The 23657-nt window shown below is 38.3% G+C and overlaps 1 protein-coding gene across 4 annotated transcripts in view; it reads right to left on the minus strand.

Annotated features, from left to right (window-relative positions):
* Positions 1–617: 617 nt before the first annotated feature.
* LOC106909642 (anoctamin-1-like) overlaps positions 618–23657 on the minus strand; it is a 97484-nt gene continuing 74444 nt past the window's right edge. For all 4 annotated transcript variants that reach the window (XM_088004002.1, XM_088004001.1, XM_088003999.1 and 1 more), the window contains 11 exons: positions 23001–23075; positions 21691–21892; positions 20965–21076; positions 20761–20818; positions 19740–19840; positions 18402–18544; positions 13625–13777; positions 12167–12219; positions 11806–11981; positions 7907–8012; positions 618–4706 (listed from right to left, as the gene is read on the minus strand). In XM_088004002.1, the coding sequence (XP_087860128.1) occupies positions 4482–4706; positions 7907–8012; positions 11806–11981; positions 12167–12219; positions 13625–13777; positions 18402–18544; positions 19740–19840; positions 20761–20818; positions 20965–21076; positions 21691–21892; positions 23001–23075 (1404 nt within the window). In that variant the 3' untranslated portion in view covers positions 618–4481. The remainder of the gene's footprint in view (positions 4707–7906; positions 8013–11805; positions 11982–12166; positions 12220–13624; positions 13778–18401; positions 18545–19739; positions 19841–20760; positions 20819–20964; positions 21077–21690; positions 21893–23000; positions 23076–23657) is intronic.

A 23657-nucleotide genomic window follows, 5' to 3' on the forward strand; every position in this document is an offset into this window, starting at 1 on the left:
ATGGATAAGATGAATATCTGTCAAGATGCTACCCTCACTCCATTGTATCAGATCCAGTTTAATTCCCAAAAGTCAGAATATAATTACGTTTCTTTTGTCCGTCATTCTTAAACTAATTTAGCATATTTAATTTTCAGACTTTTATAAATATAGCAACATGTATAAACATTGATAATTTTATATTTGAAACCACTTTACGCTACATTTAGGGACTGAGGAATAGAAATTGGTCCCAAGGGGAAGCGATTACCATGGTTCTTTGTGTTCAACAATAGTAGACCAGCATCTGCTACTGAAACAGACAACCAAACACTTGAATGAGCATGATAACTTCTGAAGCATTTCTGCAGAAACCCAGAGGTACAGTGATGATAATCCACAGTATGATGTTACATCCACCTGGGACTCTGACCATTTAGTGTTCAGCTTCAAAACCTTGGAGGTTAAAAGGCCTTATTGCCATCATGAAAACTCGCCTGTCAGAGTTGTGTACCACTTTTTTCAAAACTGTTTATGAAAATGTTTAACTATATAAATTCCAAGAAAATACAATTGATCATTTGAATAAAACCACAATCAGGAAAAACAAAACAACCCCCCCCACACAAATCTCAACATTGGCAATTCAACCATGGTTTATTTGCACATCCTAAATATGACCAAACAAGAAAGACAATACAAGAGACTAAGTTGTTGGTTTCACATGCAGACACACTTATCCCTGTTGAAAAAGAGCTTCGGCACACACCAAACAGACAATCATTTCACAACTGTTCAATACAACCAGTGAGAGACAAGGAAAAGGACATGGATTGAGAGTGGGGTTGAATCTGACCAGAAGCACTTGTGCTTAACGAGGCTCTTAAATACTGTTCCTGCATCTATAACATGTAGGAAAAAGACAGGAAGAATATTTCATTAAAAAAGCTGGAACATCTCTTCTGACCATATGTTTGAAAATTGTCACAATGTAACAACTTCATCTGATGGTTTCTTCTTGAATGTTAACACCAAGTGAGAAGAATAAGTTTATGTCATTGGTCCCTTTAATATGTGGAATGCCATGTTAATCTAACCAAAAAGACAACATTCTATTTCAAATGCATTTTACATAACTTGATAAAAAAAAAGAATACATTTCATCAGTCTGTGGTGGGAGCTGAAATAAGAACTGGTTGAATCCCTCAGTTAGATTGGTCTGACTGTCCACTTCCACTCTTCAATGCAATTTCCAGTTACTCCCACATTTTGCTTTAGCAGATAGAAAAACACAAAACTGTTCAGTCTTTGAGAAAGGACAGGTAAAAGGATGCAGAGTATAGTGAAATCAAAAAATAAGGCAAGATAATTATGAAAAAGCCCTGCTTCATCAGGTTTCACTGGTATACAGCAGCATATTGGATAGGCAGACAATAAATTAATCTGGTAACTATTTCAATCCCAGCTTGTAGATTATAAGGCAGAGTTAGTTCTGGTGATCCTTGCTTTGCGTTCAGACTGAAGGCCATCGGAAAGCGGCTAAGAAGAGTTGAAACAGCACAATATTTTTATGGTACAATCAACTTTTTGGTTATGTATAATATTGGTTTACTATACACACAAGTTTAATATCATCACATAGCCAAATATAATTTTAACACCATTTCAGATACATTAAGAATTTTAAGCTTCAAAACACTCAGATGTTTTTCAGTTGAAATTCCAGTTTTCTGCAGTTAAAGATGGATTCTATTTTATGGCTGTTGCACTTCCTGTTTATTATGAAAACTTTATGCTACAAAAGTCTTTAAGGTGAACAAATGGAAAATCCGTTGTAACAATTTTAAATCTAAAACAAAAGTTAATAGTGTTTTTTTTTGTCCTCCCCCCCAATATCCAGTTATTCCATAATTTTATTTTCAATCAATGTCTTTTAATGTTGAAGGTAAGAAATTAACCATAAAACACAGCCATCTCATGTGAGTGTGTTTAGTCTTTGGAGAAGCTTGTTTTTGTTTTGCTTTTATTGATTTCTACAAAGTCTGAATCTTAAATAGAGAAAACTCTTGACTAACTTCCGATATTATTTCTTCTGTCTGAAAATATACAACCAAAGATAGCAACCTTAAAGGTCCTAAAGTCAAAACAATCACAAACAAGCAGAATATTAATGATGCATCATACAAACCGTATGACTGTCTGCTAAAATGTTTATGATAAATGTTAAAAACACTAATTATAAACTGGTTGCTCTCTACAGACTAAAGTTAATCAGGCATTAAAACTATTCACAACTACCTCAGTATTGATAGTTCCCTTTCTCCTGGTACATAAAATCTACAGCTACACTTGAAGCCCAACAGCACAGACATGTTACTGTAACACAGGGTTCCCAAACTTTTCTCCTGGGCCCCCCCACTGGTTTCCAAACTATTTCTGGCGCCCCCCCTATGGCTTACAAATAGCTGTCTGGTTGAACTATGTGTGTGAGCAAAGGGGGTGGGGCAGAGGTTCCCAAACTGTGGGGCGTGCCCCCTAGGTGGGGCGCCGTGTCATTGCAGGGGGGGCGCGGGAAGCCGTCTGGATGAAAAAACTAAACAAAACATGAACACTGTATGCGCTGGGTTTTTACCTTAGAATGGCCAACTCTCTGTTATTCCTATGTCAATTTGATACAGTAGAGGCTTCCACACTTCCCATATTTGTGTCCTCTGTCACTTTTATCAGCAGTTAAAACTGTTTAATCCGTTGTTAACATGTTGTACCCTGTTTTTCCGAGCCGCCTTTAAACGCAACATGAGCGCTACGACGCTCACGCTGAGTTTACACCTGTGAAGGAGACCTGCTGCTGCTGTGCGGAGCTACGTAGGTTTGTGTTAGAATCACGGCAGCAAACCAGCAAAATGCAAAGAACTTTTCACAGTTTTTCCCTCCAAACTAACCGACTGAGTTGAGTAAAGCTGCTGGATGCAGGTAATGTTAGCTAAAAGATGACTAGCTAATATCAATACAGAAACTTAAGCTTAACAAGTAGCCTGTAGGCTACCGATGTTGGTGTCTATTTTCAGCTACGTACATTCATTTTGCCCCCAAAAAAGTCGATTTCCTCCCCCCCACCCCCTCACACGCGTCGTTTCAACCATACAGCCATTTGTAATCCATAGGGGGGGGGGGCGCAGAAAATGTTTGGAAACCACTGGGGGGGCGCAGAAGAAAAAGTTTGGGAACCACTGGGGTTGGGGATGGATTCTTAGAGACTCCCTGTTATACTCTGCCCCAGCTCCAGATGAACAACTGTTTGGGGGGCAAAATGAATCATAGCTGAACATAGACAACACCACCAGTAGCCTACGCTACTTGTTAACAAGCTTAAGGTGCTGTATTGATATTAGCTAGCTAGTCATCTTTTAGCTAACTTTACCTACATCCAACAGCATGACTCAACAGTCTGTTAGTTTGGGGGAAAAACTGTGAAAAGTTCTTTGCGTTTTGCTGGTTTACTGCTTTGATTCTAACACACTCCTGCGTAGCTCTGCACAGCAGCAGCAGGTCTCCTTCACTGCCGCACAGGTGTAAACCCAGCGTGAGCGTAGTAGGGCTCATGTTGCGTGGGCTGCTAGGAAAAACAGGTTACGACATGTTGACAACGGATTAAACAGTTTTAACTGCTGATTAAAGTGACAGATAAGGGAAGTGCGGAAGCCCCTATTGTATCAAATTGACAGGAATAACAGAGAGTTGGCCATTCTAAGGTAAAAACCCAGTGCATACACTGTTCATTTTTTTTTTGTTTTCTTTTCATCCAGACGGCTTCCCGCACCCCCCCTGCAATGGCACGGCAACACCCTAGGGGATGCGCCCCACAGTTTGGGAATCTCTGCTGTAACATATGAGTGATTATTGAAAGAAAAGATGCCAAAAGCCATTTTATACCAGCTTCTAATTCTGAAATCAATGTACATGTGCCTATCCATGCTGCATATTTTAAAAAGTAAGTCAATAAAATACCTGTGTTTGTGCATATGTGTGCAACAAAGAAGTTGGACACATAACAGTATATCTCCTTTGGAACCAGTCCCCAGAAATAAGATAAGGAAAAAGCTGATAATCGTTTGGACGGAGTTTCAGATTGTCTTCAAAATGAAAGGAGTTGGTCCCATGGCAGGGGTGGCACGGCTTCCTCAGAGTAAACCTGAACTTGGTCCCGCAGCGACCCCTAATGGCTTCTTCCTCTTAAACTTATTCATTAGATGTAATCATCTAATGAATAAGTTTGGCAGATTTGTGCATCGGCGACAGAACACCATTTACAGAGTTCGTGGTCAGTGACTGAGGATGTGATATGAATAACACCTAAAATGGAAAATTCTTGGAAACAATCCAGGGACAGAATTCTGACAGGAACACATCAGGGATATTTTAAAATTCCCAATCAATGGAAATGGAGCAGAAGCCTTGCTGATCATAAAAAGGAAGCCATGCGTTAAGGACTTGGTGAAACGTTACCAGCCAGCTCTAGCATGGAAAGTGGGGCGTGAATGGGGGCTGGCACTACCCGACGAGGGGCTGGTGTAGCCGTCATGGTTGTGGTTGTCTCGCCTTCTCCCCTCTTCTTTCATAAAATGGTCCAACATGAGGAGCTTCTCCTTGTGGATCTGGAAGCTGATGTCCTTGGGGATGTCCGGGATGAGCCAGTCCACAAAGTCGCTCATGAGCATAACCACGTTCTGCATGAACACAGACACAACACATTTACAACACTAAAGATATTTCAGGCTGTCTTAGAGAGACCCAATATTAAAGTTGCCACAGACTACATGCAGAACAAATAAAGTCAATGTTAAAGTTCTGAAATGAACATTTTAGCAAATATGTTCTAAGTCACTATGATGTCCTTAGTGAAGTCCACTTGTTTGGATAGTGAGATGAGACCTTTAATGATTCTCCAGGAGTTGTCGAGTTTTTCTGAAGAGTTAGACTGGCTGACCTGATGACCCTCTGATGGGCTTTTCTCTGAGACTGTTGCAGACACACCAAAGTTTTTATATTAATGTTTAATAATTTTCTCAGCTCCCCTCAGCACCCTCTCTACATGTTGCCAGTCAGAGGTGTTAGATGCTCCAAACTGTATCCCCAGAAATTTAATGTTCTTGATCTGCTCCACTGCAGCATCATTGATAAGGAGGGGTGTGTGACTTGATTGATTTTTCCTGAAATCAACAACAGTTTATTTTGTTTTATTGATATTCAGGATTAGATGGTTTGCATCACATCAGCCCCCAGATGCGTCTCCTCCTCTCTGTAGGCCAGTTCGTTGTTGTCCCCGAGACCCACCACTGTTGTATTGTCTGCATACTTAATGATATGGTTCCTAATAGGTCATCTGGGTGAAGAGCAGTAGGATCCCTGGAGGAACCAGTGCTGAGGGAGATAACCTTGAAGTATTTTTCCCAACCCTCAAAACTGGGGTCTGTCTGTGAGGAAAGCCTGTAGCCAGTTACATACGGGGGTGTTGAGCCCAAGGGGAACTGATTTGCTCACCAGGTGCTGGGGAATGATTCTTGACTTCAGCTCATCATTCAACACAAACAGCATTTGCACATGAGTATTCTTCTCCTCCAGGTGTTTCATGCTGAGGTGCCATGTGGTGGTAACAGCATCCTCTGTGCAGCGGTTGGAGCGGCAGACAAACTGGAGCGGATCAAAAGAGGAGGGAAGTTTTGAAATGATGTGATCCTTCAAAAGCTTCTCAAACCACTTCATCATGATGGGAGTGAGAGCAACAGGGTGATAGTCATTCAGTGATGAAATTGTGGGATTTTTGGGCACTGGAATGATGATTGCCATCTTGAAGCAGGATGGAACGACAGCACAGCTTCACAAAATGCCAGCGAGGACGTGAGCCAGGTGGTCAGCACAGTTCTTGAGAACCAGACCTTGTATGTTATCAGGGTCTGCTGCTTTATGTATGTTGAGTTTTCTCAAGGTCCTCTGAACATCAACTGTTTCCAATCTGAGTATGTGTTCACCTGGTCAACGACACAGCAGTGTCGTTGAGGGCTTCAAAACGGCCAAAGTGCATCCAGAAAGTCTGTACCATCCTCACAAGACAAAGGAGCAGCCTTGTAGTCTGTGATTGTCCTGATGCCTTGCCACATGTGCCTGGTGTTTGCTGATTCATTGAAAAATTGCTGAATTTTCTGAGCATAGGCAAGTTTTGCAACTCTGATGGCACGGTTTAGGTTGACTCTGGCTGACCTGAGCATCTCTGTGTCCCCAAATTTAAAAGCAGAGTTTTGTGCCTTCAGCATCTTACGCTCCTCCTTTGTCATCCAGGGTTTCTGATATGCCCTTGTGGTGATGACCTTGGTCACAGAGACATCCTCCATGCACTTCAGGATGTACGCAGACACTGATTTGGCATACTCCTCAACATTAGTGTGATTGTTTGCGGTTGCAGCTTCCCTTAACACATCCCAATCTGTGCATTCAAAACAGTCCTGTAGTGGTGACACGGATCCTGCAGGCCAGACTCTCACCTGCTTCTCAAGGGGTTTTCCTCTGATGAGCAGGGGCTTATATGCAGGAATTAACATTACAGAAAGATGGTCTGATGAGCCAAGGTGGAGGAAGGGTACTGCCTTAATATTTGTGAAGGCTCTATCCAGTGTATTTGAGCCTTGTAAAAGGCGGCCCTTTTGTTGCTGGATTTACAGTGGAGATGAAAGTCGAGGCAGAGTCAGGTGGAAACAGCAATGGTTTATTCTTCCAGAACACAGAACAATACCACAGGTGAAACTGCATCCTTAAATAGTCCCAGCTGTGAAGAACGGTCTGCATTTTATGGTCAAAAACTCAATGTCTCGGGAGCCATGAGATGAGACCACCTTGGCATTAATGCACCAGCTGTTATTAGTGTAGCCTCTGGTTTTACCACTGAGAGCGCTGCTCCTATCCAAACGGAATGTTGTCATTCCCACAATGTTGACGGCATCATCAGAAATAAAGGAGTTTAGCCATGTCTCAGTTAGAATTATGGCATATTAATTCTAACTGAGACATTAATATGCCATAAGTAACTCACTCAAATCGTGAGTTACTTATCTCACGATTTGATGTCATACCCAGCTTTAAATAGTCCAGTGTGTTCTCCAGAGACTGAACATTAGCGAGCAAGATAGATGGAAGCAGCGTTCTCCAAGGATTACACTTAGTCCTCCCCAGGGTCATAGCGCCTCTGTAGTGGTGGCATTCACTGCTTCATTGGCCACTGGGACTGGCTGGCATAACAGTTTTAAGCTGTCCAGAGTTTCCAGAATTTCAGTGTCCACTGTCTGTAGTATGCAGGATATATATAGTTTTAAGATAAACTGATGATCATATATTACCCTGCCATTATTATGCCAGAGGTTTTCTGTTGTATTAGTCCATATAAATGTCTTTTCATGCCTTATAAGTTCAATGTTTTCAGGAGCCGTTGCAGGCGCAGCCAAACGGTGCCGTCATGGCAACAAGAATAGTGAGAATAGACTTAAGAAATGTAAAAAAAAAAAAAAAGTCAAATTTGCCAATAAAAAGATTTGACTTTTATCATTTAGCTGGATTTCTTTTCACTGTAAAATTTTTCCTCTAAAAAGCATCTCAGTCTGGAATCTGGGTGGATTCTGCACCATCATGTTCAGCTCACACTGCTCATTTTAATAGATGAGGAAATCTGCAATGTTCTGGTGACTCCTATAGTCTACAGCCTGAGAAGGCTTTCCTAACACATTCAACTCAATCACTCTGTATTCTTTGGAAGCTGTAAACACCTTGTGATTGACTGGTTTGATTTTCTTACATTAAATATGAATGACACTACTGAGCATAGTGGCTTTTTGAAAGCCTGCTGCATATGCACTGATGGCATTATTCATGTGTTCCAAACCTGGAAGACGATAACGAAGGCGAGGCGGACGGCCAGAATGGCCCAGAACTCCTTGGACAGTTCATACGGTGTGTTGGACCAGGGAGGCTCTCTGTAATCCTTATACCTACACAAGCAAACACACACAATGAATTACTGAAGGTTTCATGCCCTGCTTAAAGGCTTTGGAATCTCTTGATTATTGTCACCATAGTAAAACTTTCCTTGCAGCAAGATGAAAAACAAAGCAGAAACAATCACTCTACAACAACATAAAGAAAACTTCAGGGAAAATGATCAGTACAAATATTGGTTAAAAATTATCAGAAAATAACAAGCACATTTTGAATTTATCTGAATAATAATCTTAGCAATGGAAGACTTTCCATTTGTTGACAGGTTCTGAATCTCATTCCTCAAACTCCTAGTAGTGGCTGCTTATCAGTTTCATTGTAAAGCCACTATATTGTTCAACAAGCTTCAGTTTCTTTTGTTGACGTTCATTAGCTTAGCACTTAGCCAAGGGCGTAAATTCCATCTCAATATTGGGGAAGACCATAAACAGGAACATTTCTTAGGACCAGTTTTGGGGGGGTCGGCAAAGTTACAGTGAAATGTAACGTGAAATTGATGTTTAAAAAGTTTTTAAACCACATTCAAGCTGCAGGACCAAAAATAGTGCATGTAAAAATGTGTTATTCTCAGTAAGGAAACTATTGAGAAATAAAACTAAAATTCAAATGTTGTTTAGATACGATTTTTTTACAGTGTCACTGATCTAATCTCTGCTACACCTTTACAAAAATATAAGGTTCTAAATAAAAAAGCTTTAATCAGTAACTCCTTAATAAATTTCCTCATAAATATTGATTTATTTAAATGGCTCCCAATATAAGTTATGGGCTACTTAATACAAGGTTATGTAAGGATTTTCCATGTATGTTAATATCTTGTTGTATAATATCTGACATTTTATATCTTTTTCTTTAGGTTAGAAAGGCCCAACAAGCCTATGATATAAACAGAAACTTTCCATAAGTAGGAAAGAAATAAAAATACATCCTAATTTGGACTATTTCTGAGTTATTATCACGGGGTAATAAGTCATCTGACAGTTTTGATTGTGTCTCTTTTGTGCTGGTTGTCTGAATGGTTTAAAGGGCCGTTTTCATGTTCAGTTCCATCTCAACCTTAACAGACATAAACATGCAGCGAATAACTTGACTTTCAATCAGTTTTTTTTTTCTTTTTTGCACCAAAGAGTTAATAGTACATGTTTTCTTGTTATAAAACACGGCAGGTAGTAGAGGGCCGCACTGGGTTAACTCAGAGAATCTCATCTGTCTTTGCATCAATCAACTCCAAACCACTTCTTTGTTCTATAACAATTATCTATTTATTCCATTTTGATTATCATGGTCCAAACTTTGCAAGAACTGACCACGCTGCTCACCCGCTTCCTCATACACACAAAGCCAGCACGCCAGTAACCTTCCCATTCATACTTTGTGACAGTCAAACCCACAAAGACACAACCACCACCCAGGTGTCAAAACTGTGCAGTTCTGTCATATCAATAATTACTTATTTCATTCATATGGCTCTTACAGAGCCTAGGTGAAAACGTGTTTATTATTATTAACTCTTTGGTGCAAAGAACTAATTGAAAATCAATTTATTTACTGCATGTTAAGGCTAAGAAGGAACAGCACTGAAAGCAGCTCTTAAACCATTCAGACTACGACCACAACAGAGACACAATCAAAACTGTCAGATGACTGAATACCCTGCGATAATAACTCAGAAATAGCCCAAATAGTTTGGATGGATTTATTTATTTCCTACTTGCGGAAAATTTCTGTTTATATCATAGGTTTGTTGTGCCTTTCTATACTAAGGAAAAAGATATAAAACATCAGATATTTCACAACGAGATATTAACATACACGGAAAAACCTTACATAATCTTGTATTAAAGCAGAAAGTACGGAGGCCACCATAAGGCTTACAGTATTCAATTATGCCACATGAACTGATCAGTAGATTATTTCGAGGAAAAGGAAAACCTTTTAGGAGGGGACGCAAAACCTTTTGCGATGGAACGCAAAAGTATTCCTAGGGAACGCAAAAGTTTGTATGGAAGCCCATTTCTGCCATGAAAGAAAAAATAGAAGACCAACAGGAAGTCATAATTATGAGATTCAAAGTCATAATTTCGACTTTCAAAGTCATAATTATGAGACTGGACTTTGAAAGTTTTTGAAAGTCCTAATGGACTTCCATATTTTTGGGCTTAAAAAAAGGGCTTCCATAAATCTCATATAAGACAGCGTGTCTACTGAAAAAAATGACAAAATTGGCTGTTTTGGCAAGTCAAAATTATGACTTTGAATCTCATAATTATGACTTTGAATCTCATAATATGACTTTGAAAGTCGAAATTATGACTTTGAATCTCATAATTATGACTTTGAATCTCATAATTATAACTTTGAATCTCATAATTATGACTTTGAATCTCATAATTATAACTTTGAATCTCATAATTATGACTTTGAAAGTTTAAATTATTACTTTGGATCTGATAAATATGACTTTTAAAGTAGAAATTATAACTTTGAATCTCAATTATGACTTTGAAAGTCGAAATTATGACTTTGAATTTCATAGTTATGACTTTGGATCTCAATTATGACTGAAAGTTGAAATTATGACTTTCAATCTCATAATTTATTACTTTGAAAGTCAAAAGTATGAATTTGAAAGTCAAAATTATGACTTCCTGTTGGTCTTCTATTCTTTCTTTCATGGCGAAAATGGGCTTCCATAAATCTCATAAGACAGCATGTCTACTGAAAAAAAATACAAAATTGGCTGTTTTGGAAAGTCAAAATTATGACTTTGAATCTCATAATTATGACTTTGAAAGTCGAAATTATAACTTTGAATCTCATAATTATGACTTTGAATCTGATAATTATGACTTTGAATCTCATAATTATGACGTAGAAAGTCGAAATTATGACTTCCTCTTGGTCTTCTATTTTATCTTTCATGGCAGAAATGGGTTTCCATAAATCTCATACAAGACAGCATGTCTACTGGAAAAAATTGACAAAATTGGCTGTTTTGGAAACTCGAAATTATGACTTTGAATCTCATAATTATGACTTTGAAAGTCGAAATTATAACTTTGAATCTCATAATTATGACTTTGAATCTCATAATTATGACTTTGAAAGTCGAAATTATGACTTCTTGTTGGTCTTCTATTTTTTTCTTTCATGGCGGAAATGGGCTTCCATAGGGTTTTGCGAGGTAACGCAAAAGAAAAAAATTCCCCATGTCCCCTGGATGGCTCCGTACCACGATATGCTCTTGTGCATCTCTTAGTGAATTAAAGACGTACTTACAAAATCCATACAAAGTCTGACGAACGACGAACTTTACTTTTCTTTGAGCAGATATTACAAAGGATTCTTTAATCTTGCACAGCATTCCACATGTAACGGTCAAAAAACTGTGTAGAGCTCAATTAAACACGCCACATTAAATTTTCTTTCGGCACTAACGTGACACAGCACTTTTCATATATTTTCAATTACGTCCATTAGGTGGCGTTTTTCTACAAAAAACATACTAAAATGGAATTTTACTGTTAAGAAAATATCTAAATAGGCAAATGGCATACACAATAATATACAATGTTACAAAGTGACATTTTTGGCTCTTACACTCCTAATGAAGTGAGTGACTGGGGAACAGGGAATGTTTCTGTTAGATCAGGTCATTTACTCCCAGTAATCCTGTCAGCCAGGATTTTATAACACTGAACACCCTCCACAGGTTCCCTTTAAAAAGAACTAGAGATGGGGAACTGGACTTCTGTTTAAAATAAGATTGATAGTGTGAGACCTTACCTGCAGACCTTTACATTGAAGTTAGGGGGATTTGGTTCTGTACCATTCTGAAAGTCACTGACGTTGAAATATGACAGCGTGTGGTTGACAAAGCCATGCATAGTCCCATCAGGACTGTATGTGTACTGGTAGACGAGCCGAGGGACGAAGTCAGATGTGAAGGCGATGACGAAAGCCTGGGAAAGAGAAACGCTCTGTAGCTACTTTGCTGTTTCAATGAGCAGCCTCCATAAATACCGCAAAGAGTTTCATGACAAGATTAATTTTTATGAGAACCATCTTATGCATCGTAGGAAAGCTTTATATAAATTAAATACAACGTGCAGCATAAACTTCACTGATAAAGAGAAGTAAGACTTACATTAACAATGACGGCCACCTTGCTGAGGCCCCTCAGCAGGTTGTACCAGATACCTGGAGAAAGTAAGAACAGTCAAACAGCACACGTAGAAAACTCACAACTAGACAGTGGAAGTACCCTCTGTATCAGAGTGGAGAATGAACATGATGCTAGAAAGCTGGGTAACTTAGGATACTATTTCAACTATTTTATCATTTTTAATAACCCTTCAGAAAATTTGTATTACTCCTAGAATTCCACATAATTCAAAATAAGTAAAACTTTCTTTATTTCCCTCAACCAGAAATTAAGTATCCTCATAATTCATATCATCCATATGATCCTTGATCATCATGATGGAATGAAGGAGTTGGTCTGAACTTTCTCCTTCTCTCTCTCTCTTGTCCTGCTCTGCTTCTATGAAGTCTAAATTTTATCGCCTCTGGGAACCTTTGCGTGCCCTCCTAAAAGGTTTTCCTTTTCCTCACAATAATCTACTGATCAGTTCATGCGGCATAATTGAATACTGTAAGCCTTACAGTGGCCGCCGTACTTTCTGCTTTAATACAAGATTTGGGGTCAAAGTTCAGGTTTTATTTAAGCTTTTCAGAAGCCAATCAGCTGCTTGCAATTAGAAAAAGAGTATTCCTGAAACTATCTGCATAGCCTCCAGGATCAGACGTAACTACCATCCCACATAGCAATGCCTCAAAAATAAAAAAACTATGAACAAAAGTCTAGAAATAGAACCAAATTCCATGTTGGAAAAAAATACATTTAGGGATATTTTTACTATGCTGTAATTTCTACTTTTAGTTGAGTAATTTAATTATGAGTATCACTCCTATTATGTGACTAAAACTCCTGGTTGGGTATCTGACAATACAGACTGACTTTACTCAGGTTTTCGTCAGCTATCAGATGAACTAATCGTCAGGATGAATAGTGAAAACTTCATGGCATTACAAAGTCAGTCAATTTCATAAATGGATATGCACATCAATATTTCAGTCAAATTTCTAGATATGAAGATATCTAATGTTTTGTCATTGCAGATACGCAGCAGAGGTCCCCTGACGGACATCAGAGGAAGTTTCTGTCAGTATTGTCCTTTACTTTCCTGACTGTTAAAATGCTTTCTGCACTCAATGGTCCACAAACATAAATTATGACATCCAGAAGATGGACATTTGGACTGTTTCAGTTAATTGTCTGCCCTCCAGAAATCAAAGTTACATAAGATGTGTCGGCGTTAGTTGTGTGTGTGTGTTTTTTTTTTTAATCTACAAAAAATTTTTGAACCCTGGGCAGCTCACTCTGAATCTGTCCAATCTGCTTAAATAAACATGCATATAAGACCAGATATGTTTTTGATGGATTGTATTTAATATTACAGTCAAACTGCATACTCAATATGAACCCCTGTTAGCACTGATTGGATTTCCCGCCTCATAGCCAGCTGATGTTTCAGAAACATACCAATGTCCTTGACTTTGGCTGCAATGGGCCTCCGCAGCTCCAAAACAAACTTCTTGGCATCCAAGCGGATTTCAATGATGTTATTCAGAAGAGCAAAGAGCGGCGCCAGAGGGAAGGAGGCCACAAAGAGCGTCACCATGCCAAACTGGATAACTGAGGAGACAAATGATGGGTGAAATGTCCAAAATGTCATTTTCAGAGATTACTCCTACACTGCAGACAGGAAGTGGAAGAGACGGGTATTGCGGGCCACAGGCCTGTCAGCAGCAATCTGGGTAACATGCAAACTATAGAAAAAGGACACAAATGTCATCATGTCTGAAATCATTAGATAAAGTAAACCTGAAGGTTCTGTTTGACAGATTCAGTTCACTGTAAAAACAGAAAAAGTGAATATTCGGTAACACTTTATTTGAAGGGGGTTGAATAAGACTGACATGACACTGTCATAAACACCTGTCATAAACATGAATAAGCCTTCATGAATATTTACGACTGTTGTCATAAAGCATCATTCAGTAAATTATGACACTTTTAATACAAAGTTGACATTATTCAAAATGTCTTTGTTATGACAACTTGACATTAACCAAGAAATCATTACTGTTTAAACTTTACCTTTAATAACATAAAGTTACCTAATTTTTAAAGTGCAATCAGTAATACATTTATAACAAATTTATTTCAGTAATGATTTCTTGGTTGATGTCAAGTTGTCATAACAAAGACATTTTGAATAATGTCAACTTTGTATTAAAAGTGTCATAATTTACCGAATGACCCTTTATGACAGTCATAAATATTCATGAAGGCTTATTCATGTTCATGACATGTGTTATGTCATGTTTATGAAAGTGTCATGTCAGTCTTATTCAACCCCCTTCAAATAAAGTGTTACAGAATATTCACATCTATAAACAAGGAGGATATTTTTAGAATGAAGAAAAGGATTACAACTTCAGACATCCTGGGGATTATTTCATCTTAATCCTGCTCAATCTGAACAACACTGGATAGAAAAAGAAGCAGCTAAAAAGCTCCACTTTAATCTCACATTAATTTCCCATCCAGAACCTGCAATAACCTGGAAAAAGTCTCGATAATATGACTGTGAGGCTGATTCAGTGTAAAACAACGAATGGTGTCGTGTCATGTTGTGGTTTTGTTTTAAGGTAATGGAAGTCTGAGCACATGTTCTATGTTCCTATATACTGCAAAGTTTTCCTGGATGGATTATTCAGGGCTGACAGAAACACTTAAAAAAGAAGAGGCTCCAGCATTGAAACAATGACATAACTGAGTCTCACTCCAGCTCTGAGAGTCTGATGTAAAGAGATGGATCCAAGGTTGGCTGTACCGTCTCTTTAAGGTGATTCAGTCTTGATCTCAACGTTTTGAACCGGTGGGTTGTCAGAAACATTTAGCTAAATGTTGATCATGGAAAGTGTCTTCACAGCAGAACTGGTCCAGTACGCCGCAGAAACATTTGCCTGCAGAAGACCTTCTTCACAAAAATGTTGATCCTCTAGCTTCCTGTAGACTTAACTCCTTCTAGCTGCTGACTGAAAGGTCTTATGTTAAACTTTTTTATTTTAAATATGAAACACGAATGATCAGTAAGTCTGGACTCATTGAACAACTTCCAAGTGGAAATTATATTAATGCTGTAGAACAGGGGTCCCCAATCTTGAGGGCCACATAACTTTTCCCTTCTCTGGTGGGGGGCCGGAGTCAGTCTGTAACAGAAAAAGTGTGACGATTGCAGGAGTGCCTAAATGTAAAAATGTCTTGTTTTCCAGAAAGCACAATTAAATAACCCTCTCTGGGTTCTTCACAGAATAAATCCACGAAGGATTATAGTCCGTATTTTCCAAACTATGAGCCGCACCGGCCTATAAGCCACAACCCCAAAGTTGTTTTTTTTTTTTTTTTAAAAACCAGTAAACATACACATATAAACCGCAGATATCTCTGCCGCCCCAGGTTTTCCACAACAATGCAGCAGCAGAGGGGGGCGGACACCCAAAATTTGAGTAATAACAGGTCAATTGAATATCACATTTATTACGGTTGAAAAAGAAAAAGTTGCCAAGTTTAGATTAAACTGAACTGATTACGGTAGTTTCCAAACGGTAATAGTAACAGTAAAAGTGCTGATCCTTCGTGTCTGCTACTAGAATGTGCTAAATGAAAATATGCGCTTTCTTCTTCTTCTTTAGATTTCAACAGCAGCTTGCATCCATTATTGTTGCACTACTGCCATCTTCTGGATCCTAATATCTATACCTCAAATTCTCATAATGATCCCAGTATTATTTAAGAAAAAAAAAAAAGAAAAATCTTTTTCCCCTCAATGCTATTTAACTGATCAACAACGTTCTCAAATTGCAATTCCCTATTAAAACCTAATTCCGTTTTAATGGGCGCTTTCTTCTTTTATTTCCAATTTTGACTTCCAATGATTCACCTCCTGCTAAAGAGCCCCCTAGTGTTTGAAGAAAAATCCACATATAAGCGGCTTACAGTCTGGAAAATACGGTATATGAAAAAAAATCTGAACACTCTCTGGTATTGTTCAGGGGGCCGGACCAAATGTGGAGACGGGCCGGATCCGGCCCGCGGGCCATAGTTTGGGGACCACTGCTGTAGAATATTTGGTACAACACATTTAATGTTGAAACTGTACATTTACAGTACTGTATAAAAACAGAACAGCGCTGGGAAGGCAGTTGACCCAGGGCGCCAAACAGGCTATGACTGCCTCTGAATGGATGGCATGATGAGGAAAAAAACATAATGTGGAAAAACTGAAACAAATTCTCAAGCCATAAGCCAGAAAGTTAAAGGCTAGGAACGAATGGGTTAAAAATGTCAACAGATTTTGTAAATGGAGATTGGAATTAAAGAACAACAAAATTAATAGATTTTAGAGAATAGGTCATAGAGCCCTGATCAATCTCAGTAAAATTTGTCAGATGAGCTGAAAACTGATTTGTGAGCAAGTTGGTCTCCAAACTTGATCCAATTCTTCCAGTTCCATCAGGAGGAAATGGCAGAACACAGCAAATACCTTCTGGAAGGAAACCCAAAAGGTTTGAGCAAAGTCATCCAACTCAGAGGCAAGGCTAATAAATACCAAGGAAATGTATGTAAACTTCTCACTCTGAAGATGTAAGAATATTTTGCGTTTGAGACTGGACAATATGATGATTAGATTCAATGTTTATTTTGACTACGAGTCCAAATAAAAAAGGTTCGAACGCCCTAATGATGACCATGCTTCTCTATTCGACTTGTTCTCGTGGCTTTTAGGTAACGGTTGGAGACAACTCCCAATAAAACTTTTCACACCGGTGTTTATTGTATTGGGGTAACTAATGTCCTTGTCTTGTTGTGTGATTCCCCTACTTAAACGGTTAGCAGAAAATTTCATTAACGTTCATCTCTTGAAGTATACTTTTCTTACACACACAACTTCTGATCAGTTCCAAAATCCTACCTAACAGAGTGATGATTCTGATGACTTGGATTTTTTGTCCTTCAGTGATAAGGAGGTTAATATGTCATGTTTTGTTTTCTTTGATTCTTAAGTAGTGTTAATCACTGATGTCTTTGGGCTAGTTTTCTAGCTTAGCTTTCCTATCCTGTTTAGAAGATTACAGAAATGTCTATTTCACAACAAAAAAATCCTCTCGATTCTGCATGTTCTCAATGTGCACTCTATGTTTTGATTTTACATTTTATTTGACGTTTTACTTTAAAATTAATTTTTGTTGGAGTGGGGTATTTCATTGTTCTATTATGTTTCCTTTATTTGGTAATATGTTTCCTTTATTTGGTAATATGTTTAATTATTTACATTATTTTAATCTGGGGGTTTATTTCATGTTTTCATTTTTTCTTTTCTTTCTTTTTCTGTTGTTGGGACATTGGTTTTAAAATGCTCAAAGGGATGTGATTCGGTATAAATTGTATTTCTAACTACTTACAGGGGGCGTTTTCTATTAACATTAAATTTTTGTTTGACATTGTATACAGTGATTACTGGATTCATTTTCTATTTCTTTTCTTTGTTTTTACATGATATTTTTTGTGTTTTACTTCTTAAATGATTGTTATGATACCTCCTTAATTTTCCTGGAAAACATATAGAAGACTCTCTCTGGCAAAGAGAGGTTGCAGGATAACTTTTCCTACCTAACACAGTGATATTGATATGGGGTTGAATGTATAAATGCCGGTAGGCTTTTTGTATCTTGCATATATGTTTTGCTACATCTTTCAGGATAGTGTGTCATGTTATATACATATTTTAACCAATGAGGAAAATGTTGAATAATATTAAATATTTACATATTTACTTATAATCAAAAGGAGGGAAATTGTTGTGGAGAATTCCTACAAGTTAACATCTGTTGATTATGTTATATTAAATGCTGGTGAACTCTCACCAAAAGAAGCTATTTTGGTGAGAGTTGTTTTCTACAGCTGTATCAGAACCAGACTGTCTCACCCCTTGTTTTGGATCCCTTATTTTTATTATAAAACTCATGTGTTGTCTCTGCATGGCAGAGCTTTTCACCCAGAAATGCTTCATTATTGATTGTCCTACAAGCTCTCTGTATTGTGCACAATATATGAATAAACCTGATTGAGTGATTTCACCTGACAGTGCTTGGTAAATAGTTTTTTTTTCCCACAACAATTTTACAAACACTTTTTTAGATACACTCTGATCTAAACAAATACATGTTTTTTTAATGCTGAAAATACTTACTCATCTCCATGTACTCAGGGTTGATGCCAACAAAAGGACCCAGAACGTGATCTTTCTCATAGCGCTTCAGAGTTTTGTGGAGCTCCTCTTCTTGCTTGGAGGTCAGTTCTGACTTTCTTTTCCGGAGAAGTTTCTTTAGCTTCCTGAACAAACCATGGTAGAAGTTCAACACTTCTCAGACTGGAGGCCAATAGTCTGAGGATGCATAGTGAGAACTAAAGAAAAGGTCAGAGCTTTTAAAGGTGACCAGACGGTACACAACTTTCCCCAATGACAGACTGGTTCTAGCATATTTTTTGCATGACATATCTTACTAGATATGTCATGCAAATATTACACATCAAATATTACATATGTAATTCCTGATTAAGAATTATGATTTGTCAAACCAATTAAAACCAGCTGCATGAATACCTTATTCATTAAATCACTTATAAAATCCCACATCTCGTCACAGGAGCGAGACATTCCACAAAGCAGAAAAAGAAAAATGTCAGAATCAAACTCTGGGGATTATGTTGACTGATGGTGACCATAAAGATATCAATCCTATTAAAATCTGAGGAGGAGATTGCTTTCTAAAAGAGCATGGAGAGGAAACAGGAGGAAAGGAACTGGAATTGAATCTGATCAGATTTTGTCTTATGTCAAATGTGAATATTAACAGGGTGTGTTTGCAGTGATACATCTGTCAGATTTTGTAATCTTGGTTGAAAATTTAGAATATTGAAAAGTTATCAGCTAACTTCAATCAAGTAGTGCTTTACTAGGGGAGGTGGAGCTGTGAGTCTGAAAACATTCAGTCTGGTCAGCAGACATCAGTAGAAAAGAGGAGCAGATGTGGTTAAAAATCATTGTCTAATTCCTTCTGCCACATGTTATTCTGCCCTTTGGTAAGGCACTTAATAGGTTATCTGCAAATCTGCACATCCATGTACGTATGATGGTGTTCATATGTGTAAGTGACTTCTCAGTAAAAGCTTTTGAAACGTATTTTAATTGTTCCCCAGAGAAAGAAAGAAACAAAGAAACAAAATTAAAAAGAAATATCACAGAGAGCAAACAATGTTCTTTGATGACTGTGGAGACATTTCATGTTTTGTCTGCAGGTTGTCGGCTAGTTTTCATTTAGTGTCAGTCAGATTACTTTTATGGATTTGCTTTTGCAATTATCCGGAATACTGGTGTCTGAAAAGCAGACATTTACATGACTTCTGTAAGTACAGCTGAGTAGGTGTGCATAATGTATTCTGTGATTTGCTCAGCCCACACAGTGTGACCTGGGAGGATGTGCTGTTATGCTGGTGTTCAGTGCGTCTCAGGTAGAAGTGTACTCACGGTATGCCAATCTCAAAGAGGTTGTTCTGGATGAGCTGCTTGCCCAGCATGGTGATGCACAGCTGTATGCAAAGCTCCATGAGACAGCCAGCATGAGCACACTGAGCAAAGAGAGGAGTCAGAACCAAACAGCAGAGAAAAACTATCTCACAGTGAATCACAAAGGCAGAGAAGCAAACAAAGCAACAGTGATTCAGTCTCCTTAGGGTGGCTGATTAGTGCCACACAGGAAGCTCCTTACTCTTTTATTACTTCTATAATAACTCATTTTACGCAACATGTTTTTAATTTTCATCAACTATTTTGAAAATCTACAGAGTCTCCCAGGTGACATGGGGAAAAATTTATTGCGATACCTCGCAATAAATTTTGAAAAATAACTCAGAGGGTGATAAACAGAAACTTTCTTATATTTTAGAAGGGATGTTTGGGCTTTTGCCCAAACATGGGCAAAAGCCCATGTTTGCTTTTGCATTTTGCACATAGGTTTGTGGTGCATTTCTATCATACAGAAAAAGATATAAAACTTCAGATCTCTCATAGAAATCAGTTTTCAGTTTGACACTGAAGATTTTTTTGTCTTATGGTCAAAAAAGCTGTTTTCAAATTTTTTTCCCATGTTTGATTTTTAGAAAGGCAATAAAAGTGTTAAAAATCCAACAGGGTGAATACTTTTTGTCCACACTGTAAGTTCAAAATCATTTCAGTATCAAGCGTAGCCTAAAGTCATTAAATTGGTGAAACAAGTCTAACGCAGTCATGAGTCACATGATTCGATTCCACACCTCACTGAATACTGATACTTAATAAAACTGTTGTTCATCTAATTCATGAGACTCGAGAGATAAAACCTGCAACAACAGGAAGGAGATGAAGAACAAATCGGATTGTTACTCCATTTAATATAATCATTACCGCGCGCGCACACACACACACACACACCTACACACACACACACACACACACACACACACACACACACACACACACACACACACACCATGTAGATAAAGCAAATTACCTCCTCCATCCTGTAGGAGCCAACCACATACAGGTACTTTCCAGGTCTCCCAACAAGTCTGTGGACAAAACAAGCATCAATCAGACACTGTAGGATGAAGAGGGAATCCAATCTGGTGTTAATGCTGTAATGCTTTAAGATTAATTAAACCACTAGTTAGAGATAAGACCCAAAACAAGGAAGCAAGAGAGAGCGCTGTTTTACCTTCCTCTGAAGAAAGCCAGGTAGACGATGGGTGTGAAGGCATTAACGAATTTCAAGATGAATGTTTTGAAAATGAGGCGCTCCTCAAAACTCTTGTCTGTCTTTGGAACCTCTGGAAAAAGGATCACATTGGACTGGATAACAACACATTCAGCTGGAATTTAGAATGTTTTACAGTGATATTATTTTTTAATATTAACAATAAAAGGCCCTGTTTACACGACAACGATTTCGGGGGAAAACGGAAGAGTTTTGTTGCGTTTGTAGTGCGCATTTACACGAAACCACCGAATGTTTTCTCTGACAGCGGCACAGATTGAAAACGGGTTCCAGAGTGCGATGTTTCTGAAACGTACCGTTTTCCGTTGTCATGTAAACCGAGAAAACGTCATTCAATGCCATTTCTGACATTCTACCATGATTTTCTAAGACAGAACAAACAGCACTTAGGATAAGCTGACAATGTCTCAACTTGTTGACCAAGCTTTGAATGGTCAGTGATCATCAGTCCAGAGGACCCCCAATAATTCAAGTCACATATTTCCAAATTTTATGTGCCACACTAAAGTTTAACTAATGGCCTGTGGATTTTGTCCAAGAATCAGAAATAAAAAAATAAAAACACACAGAATATAGAGAGCAAACATAATATACTATATTTAATGGATGAAGTCATGTTTCCAGTTTACTCCCAGTAAACCGTAATGATTCCTGAAGGCTGCTCACCCAGAGTGGTGAGCCAGCGGGCGATGGAAGCGTAGATCTCATCCAGGATGATGATGACGATAACATTGATAATGGCGGCGGTGGTTTTCACGGTGGCTCGGATGTTGGAGCGTGCAGCAGGGTAGGTGCTCAGATGAAGCGCAGTCTTGATGCTGATCCGGTACAGGATGACCCCAAAGGCGATCACAAAGGTTATGAAAATCTGAAAGGAAGGAGGGAGACAAACCAATGACAACCAGGAATCATCGGAGATGACCGTTTCTAGCCTCAGCACTCTTGGAGGGTAAACAGATATCTGATAATGCAATACAGTTTTAACATCACTCAGCCTCACAACCCAATAGAAAAAAATTCACAATACTTGTTTTACCCTCACAGACACCACGTAAAATAATTAATTGTGCATGTTGTAGTTTTTGATAACCATGTCAATTGCAATGTTTGTATGATTAAATTGAAATGATTTTTTTGTTTGTGGTGAATTGGAGCTATATAGATGAAGTGAACTGAATTAAACACACAGAGCAGCGGCTCAGTGGTTCTGCTAAATATCAACCCGTTTATTTTGTTACTGAAGGTTATCAGTGAATGCAGCTCAAACAGGCTGATACCAGCAGAAGACATTCATTACCAAGGCACTACAAAAATAATTACACTTAAGCGCCTTAAAATAATGGAAATGCTGAATGTTTTTCATGTTTGTGAGGTCAGAGACTCCTTTAATGGAGTTCCACACAGACCCCATGGGCAGTTTTATATCTCCATCTTTACACTGATCAGCTGTAGCAGACTATGCAGTTCAACCTTAAACCTCTCATCCACCTAAAGAATGGAGGATTATATAAATAACTAAATTAATTAATGTGAATTGACTGCAATGCTAGAGTGATTAAGAATAGCATAAAAAGTTTTCAACAAACCCTTTTCTAAATAAAATAAAATAAAAGCAAAATTATTTTTAGATACTGCCTTCAGACACTTATATTTTCATGGTTCTAATTTCCTAATAGGAAACATTCTTAGTTGAATACAAATAATTTAAAAAATAATCTTCTAGGAGTGCAAATAATTTTGGGCTTAACAATAAATAATCATAGATTATTTATAGTCTTGTGTTGTTCTCATCAGAAGACCCTAAACTTGGGTTGAGCCAAAACATGAAACAGTTTCTTTCATTTCTGCTTAATATTTAAACTGTATGTATATCCTCTAAATGTCAGGACTTCCACGTTTTGTTGAAAGGCCTTTTGAATGACCTGTTTTCTGGTTTGTCTTGAAGCAGTGGATGAATGTGGAAGACTGAGTCTCACCATAAAGCTCATCATGACCACAGTGGTCAGGTAAGCTGGCATTCTGTCTGTACACGTTAGCTTCACTTTCTCATCCTAAAACACACAAAAGCAAACACAGACATGCATGAACAAAAGAACAGAAAGTATAAATACATAAAATCTCTTCAATGTGGGTGTCCAACCCATGAATGTGGGACACACAGGTCCAACCCATGAATGTGGGTTGGACCTGTGTATCCCACATTCATTTTCCAACCCATGAATGTGGGTTGGACCTGTGTGTCCAACCCACATTCATGGGTTGTACCATGAATGTTGGGCCATTCTTTCCAGAATGGCCCAACAGTTGCACACATTTGGCAACATAAATGTATGCATGCTGCAGCTACAGCTGTAGTGGAGCAGAACTAATGCTACCCTGAGCCATCACGTCACATCCAAGCCCACAGAATGAGGTCAGGGTGCTGGGGCCACTGTGTGTGTTCATTTAGGGAAGGAAGATGTAACCTTGGCGAAGAGCAGAGGGCTGCTAACCAACAGACTCAGCTCTAGACCTACCTTGTGTTAACATGAATCTCTTTACTCGCCATATCACTTCCTGCTTAAGAATAAGCTGCTACTAAACATCATTTCATTTATCTGAGCTACTAGAGAATAACTGGTCCTTATTGTGCT

Source organism: Poecilia mexicana, unplaced genomic scaffold (genome assembly GCF_051168715.1).
Source record: "Poecilia mexicana isolate PSO_F unplaced genomic scaffold, ASM5116871v1 scaffold_3, whole genome shotgun sequence".
Taxonomy (NCBI): domain Eukaryota; kingdom Metazoa; phylum Chordata; class Actinopteri; order Cyprinodontiformes; family Poeciliidae; genus Poecilia; species Poecilia mexicana.